The sequence below is a fragment of the Apus apus genome, chromosome 2 (genome assembly GCF_020740795.1).
Source record: "Apus apus isolate bApuApu2 chromosome 2, bApuApu2.pri.cur, whole genome shotgun sequence".
Classification (NCBI taxonomy): domain Eukaryota; kingdom Metazoa; phylum Chordata; class Aves; order Apodiformes; family Apodidae; genus Apus; species Apus apus.
Genome location: NC_067283.1, coordinates 47633348 through 47658341, shown reverse-complemented (window position 1 = coordinate 47658341; position 24994 = coordinate 47633348). Strand labels below are relative to the sequence as shown.

The following is a 24994-nucleotide window of genomic DNA, read 5'->3' as shown; positions in this document are numbered from 1 at the left end:
GGAGTTCCAGATATTGGCCTCCGTAATTTCCCCATTAGATTCTCATGACTAGTTTGCAGATTGCAATCTGCAGAATCTGTATTTCCAAATACAGTTCAGAGGTCCTATGAACAAATCCAAGGGCATTTGTATTAACGTCGTTTGGCAACTTAAGTAGCTGGAGGTGGTTTCCTGGTAGTGTCCTGCCCCCAAATGTCCGCCACAGGGATGGGAAATCACGGTGAGAATAATACTAAGTATGCGTAGTTAACCAAGTATGGTTTGAAGAACAGTATTTCTTTTCCTAGCAAAGGGTTAGGTGCCTGCAAGTTGACAACAGAAGAGCAGTGGCAGTACTGGAAAGAGTACACAGAAGGAGATCTGGGAAAGAAACAAGCAGTAGAGCAAGAAGTAGGCTCCATTCCTAATCACTGGCTGAATTAATAATCACATTTTGGTTGAAACATCTTGATTTCCCTTAGAAGTCTGATCCTTTCCAGAACAGATCAAGTATTTCTTGGTTGGTTTGGCAGTTTTGTTGTGAGCTGGGAAGTCAAGGACAGTCTTGAATACTGGCTTTTTAAAGAGTAGCTCAACAACTAACCAGCTACAGCTCAAATAACCCAAAATGTCTTTACTGCTTTGAAGTTCAAAAGCAGTGTTTAAATGCATCAAACAATAGTGAGCTGATGAATCAGTCCCATCATACAAAGGCTCTTTCTAGGCAGCAGGCAAAAGGCTTAATGAATGCGGAGTAAGAAACAGATCCAATGATTTGAATCCCAGAAAAAACACGTCCCTTATTGAAGCTGGTGGAGAAACAGCCATGATGCTATTGAGAGATTATTCTGTTGATAGTGAAGAGCCTGTGCTGGTGCATGGTCCCACACAGTGTCTGAGAGCTTGGAATCTTTTTCTTGCAGATCTGTTCTGCCTTGACTTCTGATTTATTTTTTTTTTAATGTTGCTTATGTGACCCCATATTAGTTGTTAAGGTCTCCTTCCAAAGGGCTGGAATATGCTACACACATTTTATCTACCAGGAGGTGCTGAAACTCGGAACATTGTGTATCAAAACAGAGAAATATTAAAACTTATTTGCAAAAACAAGAGGCAGTTTGTTTGGTATTCTCCACAGTAGTATGCTTCAACTGACTTGTTTCGAAATGTGAAATGAGAACCAATTTTTTAGCCAGGGTGGTTTCATACTACTTCTAGCTTGAGGTCACATATTACTTTCTCGCTCTGCAGTTGCCATGATGTTACATACCAGTTATCTTTTCGAAGTTGCAGGCCTCAGAGGACTTTGTATGAGCTAAAGAAGAACCATCATGTTGTAGGTAGAGGATTGCTGGTGGTAACCTTTTCCCTTACCTCTTATCTGTAAAAGTTCTGGTTTAGTAGCTGTTAAGGAGGTGAGAACTGCACAGAAGTGTTACCTATTTTTGCATTTCTTAAGGGCAGCATGAGTCTCTTACCTTAGTCTGACTTAGAAAGGGAACATTTAAAGTTCTGTTTGATCCCCAGCAGTTGGAACTATATATTTTCATACAGTAAGGACATCACAAGAGAAAATTACTCATCAGGTATTTAAATTGATATTATTTACTGCACTGGTGCGCTGCTTGCTTTTTTTTTTTGCTTTTTTTTTTTTTTTTTTTTTTTTTACTAATTACTGAAGGAGAACCCCTGCTGCATTCATTAAAGAAATCTTTGGTAGGCAGTCACAAAGATCCACCACCATACTGACAACTTCTGGAATGGTTAATCAAGATAAATGTGACTTTATTATGAGAGGTGATAAAAACTTTACCCATTCACAGGGAGAGATAGAAAAATATGGAATATGCGGGCATTATCTTGGTGTTCTTGACCAAAATAAAATACTCTTAGACAAATGTAATACAAGTGATTGGATACATAGACAGTAACAGTCATGGTAGGATGAATAGCTGTTTCTCTGATAGTTATCAAGCTTCTGAACCTTAGGTATATGGATTTAGAATTATTCCATATAGGCGCTGTTTTTACTCAGGTGAGACTTCAGAAAGAAACCAACCCTACTGCCTCCCCCCCCTCCCCCCCCCCCCCTCCAAGCCAACCAACCAAAAGAAAAAGGGGAGAAAAAAATCCCACAAAAAATCACTCCAAACCCTAGACTCTAAGCACTGGAGGAATTAATCGAGAAACATTCCCCATCTTACTCCAGACTCTTCTTTGGGATTACTAAAGAGTAGATCTGTTGTAAAAAAAAAACAACAGCCATCTGTGCTTTACTTGTTTAAATCTCTGAGCTGAGCTGCTGTTAAGAATGGTAGAAGTCTTCAAGAGAGATTTTAGGAAGATAATCAAATGTATGGAGAAGAGAGAGACTCTGTAAGTACCTTTACAGAAGGGAAGGCTGTGATTTGTATGAAATAAAAGAATGGGAAAGGTTGTCACTGGTAGGCCAGTCTAAGGTGGGGCTTGCAGTCAGGAAGCAGAAGCATAGACAGACAATGTATATCCAGAATGCGTTTCGTATTTCTTTCAGGCATTACTTTTTAGACTGAGATTGTTTCGGGTCTTGTATAGCGTGACTATTTGAAAAAGAACATTGAAGGGAAGAGCTTTAGGGAAGTCTTCACAGTACCAAAAAAGCTGACTTACGGGTTTTTTTTGTCTAAGTAAGTTATCAATTCTAGTGTTCTGTTTACTCATCCTAAGCTGTAGGTGCAGTCACTTGTTGGCAATATATTAATTTAAGCCAGTGATGCCATCCACTTATATTTGCTATTCTCTATTTGATTATGTCATGGAATGAAACTTTGTACCGCCTCTTTAAAGGATCTATTGCATATATTGTATACTGAATGTATTCAAATTCGCTTAATTATGCAGTTGCTCCAGATCGACTTTAAAAGGATCATATTTATCTAGTTTCCTTTGGAAACACGGCTCACGTGAGCCTGTGTGTGGGGGCCATGTGGATTCACATTCATTTCCAGTGAAATTTTTTGGGCCTGTTACCTAGTGTGGACAATTTTGACAGATAAGCATCTTAAGGAAACAGAGTTGTCCAAGAAAATGTGGTTCCAAGTTTTATGAAAACAAATAGCTAACAGAGGAGAGTAATTCTGCTCTTGTTTTTGTGGGGAAAAATTTGCAGTGAGTTTCTTGCTGGAAAGTAAAGAGGAGGAGAAACTGTCAGAATGTCCAAGCTTTGGGAGTCCTTCCTTTGGCATTTGCACTTTCATGGCCAGCAAATTGACTGAAGTACAAGATGGGAAAATGTAGGTTCTGGTCTTCAAAAGGAACTATTATAGGAAAATAAGAATGGAGTCTTAGTATGCAGGATAGTTAAGGGGGAAAAAATTATCTTGTTAAAATTTCTTTATCTAGTCACTTCTGATAATGTTTCTTTTCTATATTAGGGGATATTTTCCTCTCATGTAATTGTGCTTTGGAGATGGGAACTTCTTCACAATTTCAGTAGTATTTTGATCTTCCTTTTGTTTTATTATTATTTTTTTTTTTAACAAGAGCAAATTAAGAGAAATAAAACTTCCCTGGCTTAATAAGCAGGTGGACAAATGGTGTGATCTGAACTGCTAACAAAGACAGTATTAGCTTCTCGCAGTTGTTTTCTTTTGAGAGTTTGGAAAACAATGTAATGACCTTAGTGGATGAGCTAAGTTGCCAGATTGAAGTAAGCTCTTAGCATCTGGGAAATCATTTAAACTGTGCTTTTTTCTCAGTCTGTATTAATACTTATGTTTGAGGGTTTTGTTAGTTTTGCGTTTTAAGTTAGTTCTTTCTGAATCTGATAACTGTGCACACCCACCACCTTCTTTGGTTGTTAAGACATTCTGTTTTATTTCTTTCAGCAGATTAGAAACCTGGTAGAGGAGGTAAGGCCTAGAGCCTTACTGGTACCTGTTTCAAAGGAATTTTGATTTGGAATTAATACTGAGTTAGATCTCTAAAGTAATCTTTTTAAGAAAATTAGGGACAGAAGTGAATATGGTTCTAATACATGATCCAGAGAGGGGAAAAGAAGACCTTCTTTCAGCTCCTTAGTCCTCATAATTATTAGTTTTAATAATTGAAAATACTGCAACATTGGATTTGTAATATTTATTTTCTTTCTGTTTTAAGACAAGTACTGAAAAAATCTAAATTGCTCAGATATATGTAAATATACTTGATCCATTACAAACATATTCTGATAACTTTGTCTTAATGAAAGCCTTCAAGGAATGATCAGCTGTCTGATTGGAGCTTTAATTTATCTTTAGGTTAAGATACAGTCTTTCAACATGCTAGCATATATATGTCTAATTTCTTTAAAACATATTCTAAAGAATAGTTTAGTTATCTGTTTTTTATATCTAATGCTTTTGTTTCAACAGGTAGCATTACTGGGATTAGATGTTTTAGGTGCCTTTGTCAGCAGACTATCAGGACGCTTTAAATCCTACATAGGAACTGGTAAGTGAAGTACAACTGTTTTGTTTTGTGTTTTTTTTTTTTCATAAGACCAAAAAGTAAGAGAGATACCCCCAGCTCCCCTCCCCCCCACCCAGCAGCTGAAGCACAACATGTTGAAACCTTTCTGAGTTAATTATAATATATTGGTAGGCATCTTATTGCTGGTGTTGGAATGTAAATAATTTTGTATTAATTTGTAAATATTAATTTTTCATTAAATCATTGATTTCCAGCTGGTAGCTGGAAATGTTTTAAATGTTCCAGGAAAATCTCTTTAATTAATTTTATGCTATAGTTGCTTACCACTCCTGTGCCATATATTTGCTTACCACTCCCCAAGACAGTAACCTGAAAATGACATTGGAACGTGTTACCATTAACTTGTGTTAAAGATAGAAGGTTTTATTTGCAGATAATTTTAATTAGACCCTTACATCTGCTGAAGCCGGTCAGAGGGCTGTGTGGCCCACCTCCTGTTAGATAGCTGGTTTGTTGCTTTTAGTAGTCTAAACTCTTTATGATATGAAAAAAAAAAGTGTTAACTGCTACTCTTGTGTGAAATGTTTACTGAAACACATTTCAGATCAGTGGTTCTGTGTGCCTGAGTATGAAATAATTTTTCTGGAAGGTGTGGGCAAGCTATGCTCCTTAACTCACTTTGCTGCTGTCCTTGAAAAGAGATAGTGATACTAGGGCATTAACATCGGTGTTGTATCACTGGCTGTTTTTAATAGAAGTATCTAGCTTAATGTCCTTTTCCAAAATTTGTGTGAATTATCTTCTATCTTGTTCCGACATCCCCACCTATTTCAAATTGTCTGTCAAAATGTTAGGCTTGCTCTTCTTTACATGTCTGCTTTTGTATTTAAGAGTTAAGAAATTGGCAAAAATGGAAAGCTTAAGAATACAAAGAATAGTTTATGACAAGGTACTGACTACATTAATTGGAAGCATATTTCAGGATGCTCTACTGCAGTAGAAAATCTGTTTTGTTGCAGAGTTTTTGTTTGGGTGGTTAGTTTTGTATTGGAAGCATGTAAAGGAACTGGAGGCGTATTGTGCTATGTAGAGTATTGATTTCTGAATAGTCTCTGTAGCTACAAACAGTGCTAAGCTTCAGAGTTTTACTGTTTTGGTTTATGTCTTAGTGGTTTGTAGCTCTTAAAATTAAGAGTATCTTTATTAAATATTGGAAATTTTTTTTTCATTTCTTCTATTTGTGTTTTGTGATTTAAGTGTGAACTATTTGAGAATAGTTTGAAAACTTTTTTTTCCACCCCAGTATTGGAGTAGTTTGAGATTATGAGCAGATTAAATATTTAAATTTCAGTGCTTAGTTGCGTGTACATTTGAAAAAGAGTAGTGCACTGAGTGACCATCGAACCTGTGTAACATCAACAGACATTTGAAGCTGTGTGTTCCAGAAGTACCCTTTAGAAAACCTGAGTAGTAGCACCTTCAACTGAAATTGGTCTTCTGAGCATCTCTGGAATCAAGACCTGTAGAGTGCATTATGCTGAATATGCAAGTCTGTTGTTCATTATAATCTTTTATATAAGCCTAACAGATGCTGAGATGTTGGTCTCAGTAAAGGCCGAAAACAGTCTTTATTTTAGGTAACTTTTTAAACGAGTGATTTATATTATGAATTCTCTTCAGTTGGTAGCTGTCTCTCCAAGGGACAGACAAGGTTTGGATTATTTTCAGGTTTTGTCCATGAAGCAGTAATAGAAAAAACTTTACTGTAAGTGTCTGGGAGTGTGGATAGTCTGGAATTCATGAGAGGAATTCAAAGCGCAATGGTGAGCAAGAAAACTGATTCCTTCAACAAAAACTTAAAGAACCAGCAGTTTCCCAAATAATGTTCTGTTGACTCCACAGATTTGGCTTCTAAAGTAATCAGAGAATGACTCCAGTAAGTCAGACAAAAGACTTGAGTCTGACAGTAATCTGTTTGCAGACTCCTGAGAAGAAAGTAAGGACAGGACAAACATGCAGTGGTAACTTCTTCAGTATGACCCCCTAGCTCTCTGCAGTCTTGCAGTTAGGGCCAGCTGAGGCAGATGGTATTGTTCTTATTTCTTCTTTCAGTGCCTCTCTTGTAGCACTGTTGCATTGAGGAAGGCATAACAGCACAGGTGCAGCATATGTTTACAGTTGCATAATTATGTTTAGGTTTTATATGTCATCTCTTACTTTTGTAATTATTGATAATCTATGACTTTTTTACATTACAACTTTCTGAAAATTGACCTAATATATTAATGAGACTGTCTATTCTAACAAGCTGTCTCCTGTGCATTGATGGTTGATTTAGGGTCCACTGTCCAGTGTGGTGTCTCTTTCTGTGCCTTTATTATGTAACCTTCCTTCCTGTGAGGCTTCTTCTTGAGAATTATATGAGAATCCAACTGCACTGTGTTTGTTGAGTTGCCTTCTGCAAAGCTCTTCTGCAGAAAGCTCTTAAAAGTTTGAGGTGCCACTTCTTTTTGTAGGTGCTGGTATTATCTTTTCTGTGCCATAGATGACCATGTTGTACTAACTAGCTAGAGTGAGTTCTTCACAGATGCCAAAAGAAAACAGATTTGTAGAATAATTTAGTTTGGAAAAGACCCTTAAGATCAAGTGCAACTGTAAACCTAACACTGCCGAATCCACCACTAAGCTATGTCACCAAGCGCCACATTTACATGGCTTTTCAGTACCTCCCAGGGTGGTGATTCCACCATTCCATGGGCAGTCTGTTCCGATGCTTGATAACTCTTTCAGTGAAGAAAGTGTTTCTAATATGCAATCTAAATATCTCCCCTGGCACAACTTGAGGCCATTTCCTCTTGTTCTATCACTTTTTACTTGGAAAAACAGACCAACCCCTGACATGCTACAACCTCCTTTCAGATGGTTGTAGAGAGTGATAAATTCTCCCCCTCAGCCACCTTTTCTCCAGACTAAACAATTGTAGTTCCCTCTTAAGACTTGTGCTCTAGACCCTTCCTGAGCTTCATTGCCCTTCTGTGGACTTGTTCCAGCACCTCAATGTCTGTGTTATAGTGAGCGGCTCAAAACTGAACACAGTACTCAACCTGCAGCCTCGCAGTGCTGAGTACAGGGGAACAATCACTTCCCTACTCCTGCTGGCCACACTTTTTCTGATATGAGCCAGGATGCTATTGGCCTTCTTGGCCCCCTGTGCATGCACTGCTGGCACATATTCAGCTGGCTCTCAACCAATGCCCACAGGTCCTTTTCCTTTGCGCAGCCTTCCAGCCACTCTACCCTAAGCCTTTAAGTGTTGCATGGAGTTGTGGCACCAGTGCAGGACCCAACACTCGGCCTTGTTGAGGCTCATACAACCAGCTTTGGCTCATCGATCCAGCCTGTCCAATGTTCCTCTGCAGATCTTTCCTACCTGTAGGCAGATCAACACTCTCACCCAACTTGGTGTTGTCTGTGAACTTACTGAGGGTGTACTTGATTGATGAAAGACAATAAACAGAACTGAGCCCTGGGGAACACCACTTGTGACTGGCCACCGACTGGATTTAACTCCATACACCACAGGGTTTTTGGGCCTGGCCACCCAGACAGTTTTTTACCCAGCAAAGTATATTACCCATCCAAGTGGTGAGCAGCCACTTTTTCCAGTAGGATTCTGTGGGGAGTTCGTGTTTTAGATGTAACCATGTTTTAGATGTTACCTCTTTATTACATGTGGATGATGAAAGTTGCTTAGAAGTAGGAAAAAATAAGCTTCCCCTGCCCTCTCCCCCAAAAAAACCCCTCAACAACCTTCTACAAAGTTTCCATAGTTACACGTTTGAGAAGAATCTTCTATGCAAACTACCTTTTTAACATTTTTCATTTTTATCATGGTTATGTCCAGTTAGGTCATTGCTTGGTGTATCTACACAGGAAGTCTTAATGATATTTTATGTGGTGAGCATTTACTTCTGTTCTGGTCAAACATATGTGAGTTTATTATTTCTCGACGACAAGCATAACAGAACTTCTCTTGGCAATTTAATTAGTACTTCAAAATATTCAAATAGTGAAGGAAGATGCATATGTAAAATACCTACTTACTCTGTTTTTAATCTTCTTTAAAATACAAGGAATCCTACTTTTTTTGTGAAGTTTCACTTCTATAGCTGTATTTTGTCATAAAATACCCAGAACCTTAAATGTATTTTTGTCTTAATGAAAAGCGTTACGTTTTGGTGACCCTGAGATGTTGTTATTCATTATTTAGATCTGAGTAAACAGAGGAAGTATAATAGTGTATTCCCCAACTATAAGATAGCAAAATATCTTTCCCCCCTGTTTCATTTCCTGTTTGGTTGTGATGGGGATAGATTTCTTTAAGTGCAGAGAAAAATAAGTTATGTCACTGAATATTCACCCCAGTAAGGACTGCAGGCTGTTTGCTAAGACGTAAAAAACACTAATGCTTTATTATTTTCCACTTTATAGCCTACACATAAATCAGGTTTGGGCAAAACCAATACAACAGTTGTAGGACAGTCTAATGCCTGATAAGACACTTAATTCCGTTTCCTAGGCAACAATCTAACGTTGCAGTAACTTTCTTCCAAGGTGTGTTACCTTTTTACGATTTAATCACATTACATACTCTCTGCAGCTGGCATCAGTGTTCCGGGAACTTAAACAGGCAAATTTGGAATCTCTTTTATGGTACTTTTCAGTGCTTGAAAATACTTCGCATGCAATGAATGCCAGAGTATGTGTTAGTTCATAAGTCTTTGTGGCTATATTCTGGAAAAAAAAAAAAAAGCTGATTAAGGAGTGTTTGAGTGTTACAACTTTCAGTATTTAAAACTATGGCTTGTTCTGTGATTAAAAGTGATTATGTAAGAGTACATAATTACCTGTCACAATCTCTTTTCCCAGGTGATGGCATTAATTACTAAAATATATCAGAAGTAAAAGAGTATATTAGAATTATGAGTACATGTGTCTAGATGATAAGAGTTTCAGGGAAAATCTCTACTCATGCTTGTAGTTTCACTTTTAAAAAGGAGCAACTAGTATTTTGCCTCCTTATTATTTTTAAAGGAATGGGGAAAAAAGTTGTAATAAAGGTGTATGGAATCTGTTTCAGTTTAAAGGTGTGAAACCAATTTTGGAGTGTTTAAATTCTTTCCCAGGAGGCTTCTGGAAGCTATGGAAAAACCTTTAAATTAGACTCTTCAGAATAATTTAAATGCTCTTTCAATTTTATTGTAATAATTACACATGTAAGTATGTTGCCTGATTAATTTTAAAGCAGTTGTAAGGACTTGCAATGTGTGTTAGTTTTTTGAGTGAATTTGGATTAAGAGCATTTGGTGTAAGAATTTGGAACTATTTATTTGAGTAAGAATGCATTTAGGTAAGTGATACCAAAGTTCTTAATTTTTGCTTTTTATTCTGCTTAATGATTACAATTTTTGGATGGAAAAGAATAGTACAGTTTAATGAAGATGGTACTCTTCAATAAGTGGCTTTAATGATATATGAAGAACTGCTTTCCTCAGTACCATGAAAACCAGGAACTGTTTTAGCCTGAGCTACCATGGGTATATTGTGTGTAGAAAAATACTGAATCTGCAGGTTTTATGGACTGGCTGATTTTCGTTGTTTTTTTTGTCTTGTTTTAATTTGTTGAGATGTTAAAATGTTGAGACATAAGACATCCCCTGTAGGATTCCAGATTACAAATGCTTGCAGAACACTGAACAGAAAACCAGGAATAATTTAGGTTGGAAAGGACCTTCAGGATCATCTGGACCATGTTTTTGCTAAATGTATGACCAACCTGAGATGTTAGAACTTGAAAATCAAATAATTGAAGAAATCTGATTTTTCAAATAATGTTAAACAAGCTTTTCTATATATGTGAGAGCCTTGTCTCAAAGATACCTTGTTGCATCTAAATGCAAGTCAGGTGTTTTGTCTGATACTGCCTTTTCATTTTATTGCTTGTTGACCACAGGAAAGCTGTGTTGTAGGAGTTGCTTAAACAGTAACATGCTGACTATTTCAGACTATTTTTAGTAAAGGCTTTCAGAGGAAAGTCCATTATTTGTGTGTTTTTGTCCAGAGTAGATGTTTTTATTTGCTTGTACATTTTCAAATTTAACAAAAACATTAATTTCCTGCAACATCTCAGAACATTCTTAAGTTTGTTTTGATTCTCTCTATAGCTAATTGCATAGCTGTTTTAAGCTATGACTTTTTTCATCTTGGTGACAGATTCCCTAAAGCTTTAAGTAAAAAAATTATCTATGCAGCCTTTTAAAGCTCTTTATGTCCTGGCTGGCTGACACTGGAATTTATTAGTAGTGGGAATGAATTTTATGTGAAGTGATCCATGCTTGAATGGTAGGCTGTGATTTAGCATACCATTTGCTTGCTGTCTGTGGGCATTTCACTGTATGACACCTTGAAATGCAGTGCCATTGGATAAGAGAAATCCTCTCCTGCTTGATTTCTGTCTGGTTCTGAGTAATACTAGTTCTGAGAGAACCTACCCCAGAGCTAAAAAATTTCTGATGATGACATGAATATTTGTTCTGTAACGTCTAGTTTTCCTGCTGGTCTAATACAGCTCTTGAAACTCTTTGGACTTATAGGCTCTCTTCTCATATTCTTGAGACCGAGAACTTGACAGATTCATGCATGTATCATATAAAAAAAAAAGGGGGTTGTTTTTTTCTCCATCAGTGGTGATGAAAAGTACATCTGGCCAATCCTATTGCTTTTCTTAATTGGCTCCTGAAGAAACCCAGAGAGGCACTTTAATGTCTGAGGTGAATTTTTATTAAACTTGCTTTGGTATCTTGAGGGGGAGAGAGGACTATCAGGAGAGGAGCAGTGAGGTTCTCTCTGAGTCCCTGCTAATGAGTTTTTGCTCAGAAGTAGCCCTTGACCATGTGGGTATGTCACACCACAGCCCTGTTGCTGGCCATGTAGGAAGCCTGTGTGGGATTCCTTTTTATCTTGTGCATCTAGCCCAGAAGAACAGAGACTGCTCTGATTGCAGAGGCAGCTGTTTCCCTCCCTTCTTGCTAATGGCAGCTGTTTAATGTCCTTCCTTGAGCTGGCAAGGTTTCTGAGAAAACGAGGAAGATATTGCTGCATGGGTTTAATCTGTTTCTGTCCTCAAAGCCTTTCCTCTTTTATGTCTAAGATAAGATGTTAGACTTTTTAGTAACAGACTTTTTGCCAACACTGATGTTGTTTCCTTGGTAAAGATTCTTGTTTGCTTAATGTTTTTTGTAAATCTTTGCAGTAGAGCAGACATGGGCTATCTAAAGTTGGTTCATCTAAAGGGGTAGGTGTGAGAGGCTGTACATAAAACAGACACACAGAGTGGGTAGAAGTGATCAAGAGAGAAGGAATAGAGAGGGAACTGTGAACTAAAAGGCTTCATATTTGTGTGATAACAGAAGGAACTCCTGTTAAAGTTTAACAAAAGGCAGTTGTTTGTACTACCTGTGGCATTCTTTGCTGCAGGGTGTCATACAGTTAAAAAATTCATTGGGTGCCGTTCTAGGCACTGCTGTGATTTACTTGTTTATCATCTTCAGTCCTGGTAGAGGAAATAAATGCTTAATCTCTTGAGGCTGTATTTTGAATCCGTGGGCTGGTTTTGGCCTTAACTCTTGTATCTGCTGTCCAACTGGTGGTGATACAAACTCACATAATTATTTTATATATGAAAACTTATTAAGGTCATTGCTAACCCTCACCTGTAATTACTTCTTTGGGCTTAGGTGAGGTTTCTTATGAGAACTCAAAAGTTTCTTCTGCTCTGTGATTTTGGCTGGGCAGGATTAGAGAGCAGCAGGGAGAGGCCAGGAGGCTTGGAGTAGGGAAGAGAAGAATGGTCATCAGTAGATAGGATGCTGGGTTGGACCCAAGCATCTCAAATGTTGTCAGAATATTTAGTTAGGGAGGAGTGTTTCCCACTCATTTATATGAAGGGCAGCTAATATAATTCAGCTTGGTTTTCACTATAGCTCTCCCTAGATATGTCTAACATTTGTAGAAAAAGTGATGAAGGCATTAGGAATTCAAATTGAAATATGCTTGCTGGAGATCCTCTTCTGGTTGAGCTTTCTGAAATTTTGTCAGTAGGCAACCAACTTAAAATACTTTTGTTTTGGAGCTTATTCTGACAGAAAAGATGAACTGCCAAACTGAAAACCAGCTGTTGGTTGCCAGCATTCAACAGCCTTATTTCGTTTGTCTTATACAAACATAATACATTATGCTTTATGAGTTCTTACAGAAACTTGAGATTTGAGGGGGGGGAAAAGTCAAGCTAGCAGATATTTGGGTCCTTCAGCAGCTCCCACAGCAGGCTGTCCCTCTGTCAGAGCTACCCAAGTGACAAAGGCTGGGGTGTTCATTAGCTGCACACACTGAAATATGCAGGCTGTGTCATAGCTCAGTTTTTACTCGATGACCTCACCTCTGTTGAGCAGCTTCTAGTAGCTGTTTTCTGTATTTGCCTTAGTGATTTGAGTGGAGCCCTGGTATCTGCAGCTCCGTCAACTGACTCAGTCGTGCTAATTAGTCACAAAGGAGCCGTGTTCCTGCAGGACTGACACTCACTGTGTTCCCTTCTGTTAGCACAGCTTCTCAGTGGCTGTGTTTGTTTCCCTCTGTGTAAAGCAAGAGTTTCCTTCAGCTGCCCAACAGTCAGGTTGATGTAGAAGACCTTACCAGTAACGAATGGTACAGGCAAAAGGTCAGAAGTGCTGAAAATAGTAATGAAAAATACTGTTGGAAAGAAAAATGTAATCACCTCCACTAGACCTCCCACTAGAGCAGGTTGCTCAAAGCCCCATCCAACCTGGCCGTGAACACTTCAAGGGATGGGGCATCCACAACTTCCTGGGATACCTGTTCCAGTGTCTCACCACCTCATAGTGAAGAATTTCTTCCTAATATCTAATCTCCTGGCGTTTGTTTTGAAACTGTTGCCTGTTGTCATATCATTGCATGCCCTTGTAGAAAGTCCCTCCCCAGCTTTCCTGTAGGCCCTCTTCAGGTACTGGAAGGCCACTATAAGGTCTCCCCAGAGCCTTTTCTTCTCCAAGTTGAACAACCCTAGCTCTCTCAGCCTGTCTTCGTAGGAGAGGTGCTCCAGCCCTCTGATGATCTTTGTGGCCACGCTCTGGACTCACTCAAAGAGCTCCATGTCCTTCCTGTTTTGGGGGCCCTGGCATTGCATACAGTACTCAACTTAGCCCCAGCTTAACTAGACTGCAGGAGCAGAAGGATGGGCTGGGTGGGTATTGTGGTCTGGTTGAGTAAGCTCCATGTAGTTTATGTGACTGGTACTTGCAGCTCTTAGAAAACTGTAGAGCAAATCAGAAACAAAAGTTGAGCTGTTGACAGGTAACTGTTACTGTTAGCATGTGACACTGCTTTTTCTAGGTGGTGTTTTGTCTGGATATACTAACTTTAAAAGCACTGTCCTATGGGAGATGACATCTCCACAATTGTGTCAGCTATACTTCCTGATGGAAGGCAGCACGCTTGGTGTCATCACTGCTCTTTTTGAGGAACTGGTACTTGAAAGCACTGCGAGGAAGAGCCTCACAAAGTGTGTGTGTGTGGCCCAGATGGAGGACTGGGAACCAGTATAACAGGATATCTTGCACAATACAGATCTAAGTGTTAATTCAGATAACTTTCCTAAATATCATTACATTAATTTGTTTATCAGGTGCGATTATCGACTTCCCTGCATAAGCAGTGAGCAAAAGGAATTGGCAAGGCTGTTCTTTTTGAGTGAGGTCTGATTTTTAGGATGTGAAATCATCATCTGTCATACAATTTTAATTAAATATTATTTGAGAACACTTGTTTTAAAGTAGTAACTTCTACTCACACTTTTACTGAAGTAAAGCTGTGTTTCCAGAAGATACAGGGAGGAGGATTTAAAAATTTGATTTTTTTTTTTTTGTAATTATGCGTCAAGATCCCACTGATTTAAAAATAGTATTCTTTTCCTACTCCAGTTCCTAGGATTATTTTTCAGAAAAGCCAGGCATTCTAGCATACTTGTTGCAGATTAGGTTGAAATAATTTCTGCAGTTAAGACAGGAAGCATGCTTTCTCTTTAGCCTGTTGGGAGATATTTTCTTGAATTTAAGTCAAATGCATTTGTTGTTAGTCTTGTAATGTGCTCAGAAAAGTATCTGTGACTTCGAAATATTTTGACCAACTTTGATTCAGCTTTTGTTTTTGGATGAGATATACTTTAAATCTATTTCAGCAAATATTCTGAAGTGTTAGAAAATCTACACTGAGTGGTTAATCTTTCTGTTTTGTTTTTTTTTTATTTTCCTTTGCTGTAGTTCTTCTGCCTTTGATAGATCGTATGGGAGATGCCAAAGACCAAGTTCGAGAGCAAGCACAGAATCTTATATTGAAACTGATGGACGAAGCAGCACCTCCCATGGTATGGTAACTTAATGTAGGCCCAGGTGTAGGCCTCCAGTGAGCCTAAGATGCATGCATGAGCTTGACTTTGAATATGTTGGAATGTTATGGTGACTGTTACTGGTGCAAATAGTAAAGATACTCTTAATGGTTTGACACTGGCGCGTTGTTCAGCTAAAAATAAAAACCCGGCACGGTGCCATTCTGTGGTTTTTGCATATCATAACTACATTCTGATTAGATGTTTTCTTGTCATGTGGCAGGACTTTGTTAATTAAACCATGTTTGAAGCAGCCTTCTGGGTTGGAATTTGCAAAATGGGAGTAAGTTTATTTAGCTCCAAATTTATTTCTATATTAGCTTTGTACTTGAACATGCAGGAATAGTCCTGCAGTTGAGATGGTTCATTCTAAATTAGAAAATCCAGCTTTCTAGATGTATGACAAACATGCTGTCTAACCCTGGAAAACACATTTATCTCCCTTCCAACATGAGGTGTTTTCTCATATTATTTGGTCATGGATCTGACTGGGATTTAGGCATCAAAGTCTTGTAGTGTCATCGTCAAAGACATGACTTTACGTTTTCATGAGTTCTAGTTTTGAATGTATTCATTGACAAAAAGACATTGCAGCATTTTTTCATGCCTGAGTGGAAGTAGTTAATGAGTGATACTTTCCTGTGCTTAAGGTGTTCCCAGGTACCTGGCATACAGACCTGAAAGTACAGCTACCTCTACAGTAATAGTATTTCTGTAAGTGACAGCAGAGCGTATTTGAGCCATCTTCATTTTAACAATTGGTAATAAAGAATGTGGTGATAGTTGCTTAGTGCTAGGCTCTCATCATGGAAGAGTTTTAGCTTCCTGATCCATCTTCCAGTTTCTGAAGAGCTGTTAGGCTGTACACTGAGGTGATGGAAGGAAGCTTCCATCCCTTTTGAAGCTTACTTAGTGTTAGAAAGAATAAAAGGTTTGTGGAGTCCAAGGAGCAGTGTATTTAAGTAAGAGAAGATACGGCTCTTCTGGTAACTCCCTTAAGGCAGCAGAAACCTGGCTTTCAGGTGTCTGCTCCCAGGATAGCTCATGTATCTTTAAAAATCTGGATGAAAAGCATCAATCATCCTCACAGCAGGGACCAAAAGAGAAAGTCTTTCCTGTGCCTCTGACACTAAAATGAAGAGTTTTAGGCTTCCTTTGCTGCAGAGAAACATCTCTTTGGAAGAGCTGGGTGAAATAATTCTTTTGGGAGCTCAACTGGTTTGTTCTAGTGTGTTGTTGTATAGTATTTAGTTTGTCCTGTCTTCAGTTCCCTTTTCTTGTTTGAAATCTGTGTTTTTCCGTTATTTCTTTTGGGTTTTTTAATGAGCGAGAACTAGATGTAGCAGGTTATGAGCAGGAAAGCATAAAAATAAGAACATAAGTGGTATACATGCATTAATGGGACAAAGGGAGGCTGGCACGATCTGTTGCTAGCAAGTGACGAGAGCTTAAATTTCTCAGCAGCTTTTTGAATTTCTCTGTTTGGAAGAAGTCAGTTCTTAAACCAGGGTTAATTTAGCAAAAGGCTAAATTTCTCTTCAGTCTGCTTTGCGTTTCACTACAGTACAGTTAGTTTTCTACCTGGATTTTTGTACACCTAGCAAGGAGATTTTCCTTTTTTCCATGTTTGTCCAGGACAGCGGGTCAATTGGAACGATGTTTTCTTCCATAAAATCCTGTTCTTTGTTCTTACACTCTGCAGTTTTGGCAAGCCATATCCTGCTTGTCTAAGGTGTTTTTTTCTCTAAATGTAATGAAGTATGAAACAAGCAAACAAACAAGAAGCCACAGATGGGACAAAATGATCAAGCAAGGCTCTAATTGGAAAATTTTATGTGTGCTGTGAAGTGTGCTGCCTCATTAATGCAGACGATGCGGTATTCCCTGCTCTTATGCTGCCTGTTTTTTTATCAGTAGCTGTTTGTGAGGGTGGTTTTGTTTGTTTTTTTTTTTTTAAAAAAAAATGTTAGGAAAGCTGCACAGGATTGCCAATAACTCGTATCCCAGACCTCCTAGCAGATTTGTATGGAATTGGGTAGGAATGAGGGTGGTGCCCAGGCTGCAAAATCCGCCCTTGCCATTGCGCAGCCATCGCTAGGCAACGCTCCCCGCGGATGCTGGCGGGGGCTGTCATGGCAGTGCTGCAGCTGGGGGAGCCGCCGTCGGAGTCCCTGCATCTGCTCCCAGGCACCAGGGAGAATCCCAAGTCTCGTAAGCTTCACGTTCACGCTTTCTGTTGGTTTTGTTTCTCTTGAAATACACCGTACCGCGCAGCTAGAGAACTACCAAGGAGATGGAAAGGTAAAAAAAAAAAAAAGAGAGATGAAACCGAGGAGGGCAAGACGAAAAAGGCAGGCAGTGAAAAAGGAGTGCGCAAGGAGGTAAAGGAGGGTTTAGTGAACCAGAGAATCGTACCACAGGAAGCGGCACCATCACAAAAGGAGAAACGAAAGCACAACAAAAACGGAAGCAGGGGGATTAGAACGAATGGGCAAGACAGAACTGAAAAAAAAATCAAGAAAGAAATTTATAGCAAAAGTAGGGGAGAAGTGGACAGTGGGGCATGGATAAAGAAGAGCTAAAATGGATGAGAGGAAATTTTGGCAGGCAAACGGAATATGAAACGAAAAGAATATAGCAACTTCTGCTTGAGTCAGTAGTTTGTAATGTCAGTGTTTGTTTTGTGTGTGTTAACTGTAACGATTCTGTATGCTTTGAAGAGCTGTTTCTCAAAGAATAGAATTACTTAGCTAGATTTCTGAAGGATGGTTTTTAGAAATCGTTTTTGGCATAGGATAATGTGTTGTGTTCCATACTGTGCATTTTATAACTTAGTTTTATCTGAGAAGAGCCTTTACTTTTCCAGTGGACCTGTCTTCTATTAATTCTTTGCAGTGGTTAATGAACATAATTATAAAATATGGCTACAATTATGTTGCATTGTGCTTCTGGTAAGCAAAGACAATTATTTCTTCTTTTATAGTACATTTGGGAACGCCTCGCTGTTGGTTTTAAGCACAAGAATTACCGATCCCGAGAAGGAGTGTGTTTGTGTCTTGTTGCTACCTTAAACATGTAAGCTTTTTGTTGCTGTGGAGGGGTAATGGTTCTAACCTTCTTCTGCATGTTACTTTTCTCTGAAACTTAATACTTTTGGGAAGTCTGATTCAATTAAATTAATGAGAAAAATTAAACAGTGTGTGAGCTTTCCAAAAGAAAGACTAAAGGTATGGTATTTTTGTCTTATTTAGAAGTAGACAAAGGACTAATAAGAGAGATGGAGCTTGATTGGTGTTTGTATTTTATCAGTGCTAAGGTAAAAGTTCACTTTTGCATAAAGTTTAGGGGTTTTTTTGTAAAACAAACAAGCAAAAACCATTTAACTTATTTTGGCATGTTTTGTAGCTTAGTTTTTTTGTTGTTGTTGTTTTGTTTATTTGTTGTTGTGGTTTATTTTAGTTATGGTGCACAACCGTTAACCCTCAGCAAGTTGGTACCACACCTGTGTACAGCATTTGGTGACTCAAATAGTCAGGTAAGGATTTAATTACTTACTGGTACTTCAGTAACTCTAATTTGACAGGAATGAAAGCAAAACAAATGGAGGCATTGAAGACAAGCCAATAGGCTTGCTTGTGTACAACAGATCATTATTTTCTACCATGGGAAACAATAAACCATTTTCTTCTGCATCAGTCAATCCATTGGAAGATGAAGGTAGAGTGCAAAGGCAGCCGTGTGGTGATATACTGACCCCTTTAGTTTTGTCTTCAGAGGTTGAAACAAGTTATTACTGAAAATAGTTTTTTCTTCTAAAGCGCTTTGAAATTAGAGGAAAAGATACTGACAGGAAGGATTTCTTCCAGAAGAAGCTCCTACATGAGACCTGTATTAGTCTGTAGTTCATATCTTGATAGAGCAATTGTGGGTTTAGTTCAAACTGTTACAAAAGAACAATACTAAAGTTGTTCCAGTAATTCTTTGTAGAGAATAATGGCATTTACTAACTTGCATTTTTTAGCAGTTTTTATTGTGATGACTATAGTTTAAATTCTTTAAAGAGGCACTCCATCTCCTTGCTTTACCTCTTCTTTCCCCTTCTCCTATCCTGTCTTACCCTCTTCCTTGTGCTTATGTGATGCCATGTAATTTTTGATGAAGAAGTAAAGGAAACACTGATTGCTTTGGCTCACTATTGTGAGGTGGTTAGTTTTCCAGAAGGGCCTCACTGCACGTAGAAACAGATGAAAACAAGATGAAGTGTCAAGACGGGGTGCAGGGACAAACTTTTGGAAGTATTGCCTACTGTGATAGAATCCTAAATAAAGCACATTTTTTCCAGAAATATTATTCTTATGTCAATCCCAGAAATTTCCTCTAGAGCTGTTATTTCTAGGTTTTTTCATTTGCCATCTGGAGATGCTCTAACTTGGAACAGATACCATCTTGAAATAACAGCTGTGTTTCCTTTCCCTGCCATCCTCACTGTTTCAGCTGTTTGTGGAATGAGTTGGCATGCAGGTCGATAGAACCTGGAAGATCAGTGGGTTGTCAGCAAACGTAACCCTGAAATTAATAGTTGAAACTCTGTCTTCACAGGTGAGAGATGCTGCCATTCTAGCCATTGTAGAAGTTTATAGACATGTGGGAGAGAAAGTACGAGTAGATCTTGCAAAGAGAGGAATTCCTCCTGGAAGGTGAGTTAGCTGTCTTAAATCTGTGATTGTGAGCCATTCTGTGTTACTGTTCTTTGTCGCAACTTGGAAGTTCTCCCGAAACTTGGTTTTAAAATTATTGCACTTTTTATGTTATCTTCTAGTTAGTTCTGCTTTCACTGTGATGTTACTAGTTTTCCTGACTTTCTTGCACTCACCAGTGAAAAACCCTTGACTTTAGGAGAACCTGAGAGCTAGGCTGTAGTAGAAAATGTTTCAAAATTAAGCAAAGACATACTGAGTGCAGCGAGGATGTAATTAGAAAATACTTGAATATATTGTCACAATTTTACATTTTACATTATATGTTACAGTTTTAGAGTGTGAAGAGATTGTATGGTTACCACAGTAGTTTCAGCCATCTTACTACTACAGTTCCAAAAATCAGACTTTATAGCAGATAATAGGAACATAGCAGAGAAGATCCTTCTTGCATTAAGGTAGGGTCTTGGACGTATTTATATCAGAATAAGAGCAAAGGGGTGCAGATAACAACAGCCTTTGTAAAATGAATGTTGAGTCTGACCATAAGTTTATGTTCAGCACTCATCCATTTTTGCATCATACAAACTGAGTAAATGTTGGGATTGAAACAGGATTAAACATGGTAGGAGCATTATATGCTCAGGGCAATCGGCAGCTTCTAATTTAGTTTCAGTAGGTGCCAAATTGTTATTTTTACTGTCTGAATCAGCTGAATACGAAATCACCCCTGATCTGAAAGCAAGCATAGTTGTACCATTTGCATTTACATACAGAAGCAAGCCTCTGCTTGGCACATGTTAAATGAGTTGTTGCCACCGAATCTCAACAGTTTTGCACCTGAGAGTCAAAGCCAGCGTAAAATTATATATGAGCCGGGTCTCAGTGCTGACTCTTCTGCAGCAGCTTTCAGATTGGGATGAAGTGGGGAGTTACGATTTACTTGAGCTGAGCATGAGATTGCCAGTCTCTGTCCCATCCATCACTGATAGAAAGCAAAGTTCCTCTAGTCTCTTCTTACTCCTTCACACAAATAACAAGGTGATTGACAAAGAAAGACAGATTAGCTCTGTGGTAGCTCAGGCTTGTTCCTTCAGAGACAGACCTAATTTAAGACGTTTCTGTGTGCCTGTCAGAAGTTTTCCCTTTGCTTAAATGCATTAAATGTTCATGTGGTTACGCAGGAGCTATGATATGTGAAAAAACCTTTGATGTAGAGTAACATCATTGTTCTGAGGGGAATCTGTCTTCATATTTGTGTGTCTGGGAAGGTTTTAAGGGTTTTAAGTATTACGGGTAATCTGTAGTTCAGCCACAGCTGCTTTCATTTGCTGAGTTCAGACTTAGAACTGCACTGCAGCTCCTTCACTGTATGACAGTGCATTAAAAATGGTGTGTAAGCATAAATATTAGCAGAAACCCCCATTATTTCAGTATTTGGTGCACATGTGACTTAATATGCAGGTTTGTTTAGTTTACATAACAAATTACACGTTAAAGATATCTTTGTTGCTGCTTGAATGCACTCTGCCCTAAAGCACTGAAAATAAGAGCTCATGTCTGCTGAAAGGAAGGCAGGAAAGTTAATCAAGTCTTGTTTTGATAAATGGTTCAGCTTCCTTAAATAGGCAAATGGCATATAGATGTTGTGTGTATATAAAGCCAAATGTAGTTAGTAATTTAATAACAGTAGGCTTAAAAAGTTTTTTAACATGCACCTGACAAGTTTGCCTGTGTGGAAAACACTAGGTTTTCTAGAAAAGGTTATTTGACCTGTTGGAGTCTAAATAGTCAATAAAAGAAGATGGGGTCTTACTTCTGTAGTACAACTCTACTTGCTGCTCCTTTATTTTTTTCAGTGCATTTTTATTCTTTACAGAGATGAATTAATGAGTTTGTTTATAAATAAAATTAGGGAGTTCCTCTATTTTTTATTTTTCTATTTCCGAATCTCAGAATATAATATAATGCTTTTTTTCCTGAAGCACTTTTGTTTTTCATAAAAAACAGAGAATCAGTGTTTTCAGTGATTGGAAATTTGGATGTTGTTTTCCCTTTTGTTTAAGTTGCTGCCAAAGAGATTCGTTAGTCTTTGCTATCGGGCCTGTCAGTATTAGCGTTAATACATTTGTGAATACTGAAACTGTATGTGATATTTCTTGTTCTGTGAGCCAAGAATAGTGAACAGGTTTTGTTCTGTATGGGCCAAAATGAATTTGTTACAGTATGAAATCAGTGTGGCTGATCTTTCCTGAATGGAAATAGTATATGAGGCTCTGGATAGCTGTTATGTAGTCTGAGTGTTAAAAGCTTTTCAAAGCTTTCAGGAAGTCATCTGGCAACTTTTCCCACTGTTATTTGACAAACATAAATGTATAAAACCAGTTATTTGTTTAGTTCTTATGTCTTCTAGGGCTACAACTTCATCTACTGAAATGTTAAAGCATTTTACACTGTGCATTTCTGAATACCACATTTTATGTGGTATGCACTTTCTACTTATCTGTCTAGTTCATGTTGTAGATGAGGTCCATCTGTGTGTCCAGATGTAGACACATGTCTGTGCAAGATCCTGTTTGGTTTGTTTTTTTGGAAGAGGGAACGAAAGGGAAATAAGTGCAAGGTTTCATATGCTCTATTTGCTACTTTAAACTCACTTTGGACATGAAGGACAGACTACTTACCTAGTTACCCTTTCTTCTTCTTTATCCTCCTGCTGTTGACAGGGGAGTGATGCTTTTTTGCCTCTTCATCACAAGAGTCCAGACTTCTCCATCTCCCTCTCTGCCTGTCATGCAAGCAGTTGAACTCCACCAAGCATGGTTGTAAACAATGGCTTTTCAGTCTAGAAGTTTAGTGCATGTTCTTTGCCAGCATCTGCATTTCCATTTACATGCATGTCAGCTCAAGCTGTCTTAGAAAGGTGTGTATTCCTCTCAACATAGTCACTGTAATATATTAATCCTTTGATAGAGACCTGTCACTTGCTGTAGGAGAGGATTTAGCAGGATACCAGGAACCCCCCGTTTAAGTTGCTACAACCTCATAAATTTGTTCATTCATTTACCGAGATGGCAACAATTATCCAGCCCATGCAGAAGAAGCCTCCTGTCTTGAACATGTGTTTTTTGTCAGTGGGGGTTTTTCCTTCCATGTGTGAAGTTGCAGAAGACCTGTCAATGCCTTTTTGGAGAAGGAAGATAATACTTTTATTACCTGTTGATGTAGTATTTCTCTTGACTGGTGGCTTTCCTGATTGATTATGCACATCATAATCAGACTTGGGCTTGCAGGTGTGAGATAAAGGAGTAATAATGCTGCTTTTCTCAAATAATATTCCTTGTTGCTGCTGATGAAGAAACCAGTCTTCACCCAGCCCTGTGAACTTTCTTGCATTCCTCTTGTTAGGCTCTCTTTCTCTTTTGTCAGGAGCTGCATTCCTGTAGACATTCTAAAATTGATAATTGTAGCAGTAATTGTAGCCCATACTGCCTTACTGCCTGTGACTGTGAAGAATTATGAGCATAAAGAGCTGGGTGGAGGGAGAGGGAGAAAGAAACTTGTGAGAGTCTTTGCAAAGTAGTAGTTACAGTTCCTGTAAGCTGTGCTCTAAAGAGAGGGTTGTGCTTGGCCGTTATGTTAGCTGGGTTTTACTGGTTTTGCCTTTTTTGCCTTTTTTTTGTTTGTTTTTTTTTTTTTTAGTTATGACAGGATATTACAGAGTGTGCCTCTGGTCATGAAGACATGCTTTAAAAATCTGAAGAGTGGCAGTACTGTGTTCTGCAGCCTGCACCACTGATTGCATAGCATCCGGTGCTGACACACATTTTTTAATGTTCATAGTACTTTATCAGAGTGAGAGGCAACATTTTTATTACTATAATGTATTTATAAGGAAGCATTTAATTTTTCTCTTTTGTTTAAAAATTTTAGGAAAGCTGTTTTGAAAACTAAGTTCAAAAGAGCAGGAAATAGTGTTTTGTTTTTTCTTTTGAATTCTCTAAAGTGTGTGCCAAATATATAACATCAGCCTAACAGGATATAAAAATTAAAGTGAAATTGTAAAGATAATTTGTTAATCTCTCTAGTCTTCATGTTCAATTTCTCTCAGGGTAGCAGTTCCAGCCTTTCAGATGTGTAGTGTTAAGTTCTCATTAACTAGGCAAGCTGGTGGTAATGTAGTGTTTAGTATGGAATCCAGCAGTGTTGAGGGGAACTTGCAGTCACTGGTGAACAGTAAAAATACTGTTCAATACTGTACATACAAAGCAAATACATTTGCTTTTTTTTATGAGAGCAAGATGGCATAATATATTACTGTGTGTATTGATTCTTGTGTGAGCTTTTCACTTCACATGTTTGAAAGCACATAGCATGTTAGGGATATTCATGTGTTGTTAGTAAATGCTGACACCCAAAATATCTAATGTAATAACTAGTTCTACTTTTTCAAGTCCAAATGGAAAAAATCTGTTTCTGTATCAATTGCTTTTAGTTTGAAAACTGACCTTTCGGTTAAAAAGACTGAGGTTTACTATTAAAGCAGTGTAGTCTGACATTTCTGAATTGCTGCAATTTCAGACATTTTGCCGTGGCTGCAGTGGTTCAAATGCAGTGGTGGCTCCAAAGGTAATAGGCTCCAGGGAGAAAACTGACAAGTCCCTTAGGGGAATACTATGCAAATTATTACTGAGTTGAGGTGGTAGAATAACTGCTGGCTTGTGCGATGCGTTTACTGACACACAATTAAGAGGGCTTTTGGGGTTTTTTTTTTTTAGATGCTTGCAGTAGGGTAGGCCTTATTGTGAAGATCTCAGCTTAATTTGGGTAGTTCTTGTTACGGGCCTGTTAAGTACAGGAAAAACTTTCTCTGTAGCACATCACTTTGAAGTATTTGGAAAGTAAGAATAACACATGTTGAGAGCACTAAAATACTGGAAAATTTGGGGAAAAGCTCAAGCGTTTTATACTGTTTTCTGGCTATGTTTCGTGGTGTTATCACATTCTTCATTATTAGATAAATGGTACCAGTGAAAGAAAGGGGTATGCAGTGTGTCAGAAAAGGTAGAGTGTGCGCAGTGAGAATGCGTGGCTCCTCTGCACAGATCCTTGAGTAAAAGTGCTGTGTGCCTAGGGAAGTGTTCAAGTCTTTGTGTGTCCTTTGCTTTTCTCCTTTGTTTATTGTGAGAGTATTTATACCCAAGCACTGCTCTTACCCATTTTTCTTGCTTTGTATCAAAATAGCTTGGCTCCTGAGTTGTAAACAGCCTTTTTCAGTATTTACTCTTTTAGCAAATTTCATATTGGGTATTGCAATCTCTAGTACTGGTAATGCAGCTGAACTCTACCT

At 38.3% G+C, this 24994-nt stretch overlaps 1 protein-coding gene across 33 annotated transcripts in view; it reads left to right on the top strand.

The window, feature by feature from the left end:
- Positions 1 to 24994, top strand: part of CLASP2 (cytoplasmic linker associated protein 2) — a 137861-nt gene that overhangs the window by 8853 nt on the left and 104014 nt on the right. For 31 of the 33 annotated variants that reach the window (XM_051612012.1, XM_051612002.1, XM_051611999.1 and 28 more), the window contains exons 2-6: positions 4371 to 4449; positions 14823 to 14926; positions 17931 to 18022; positions 18407 to 18482; positions 19547 to 19644. In XM_051612012.1, the coding sequence (XP_051467972.1) occupies positions 4371 to 4449; positions 14823 to 14926; positions 17931 to 18022; positions 18407 to 18482; positions 19547 to 19644 (449 nt within the window). The other 2 variants (XM_051612009.1, XM_051612010.1) reach the window with 2 other exon arrangements.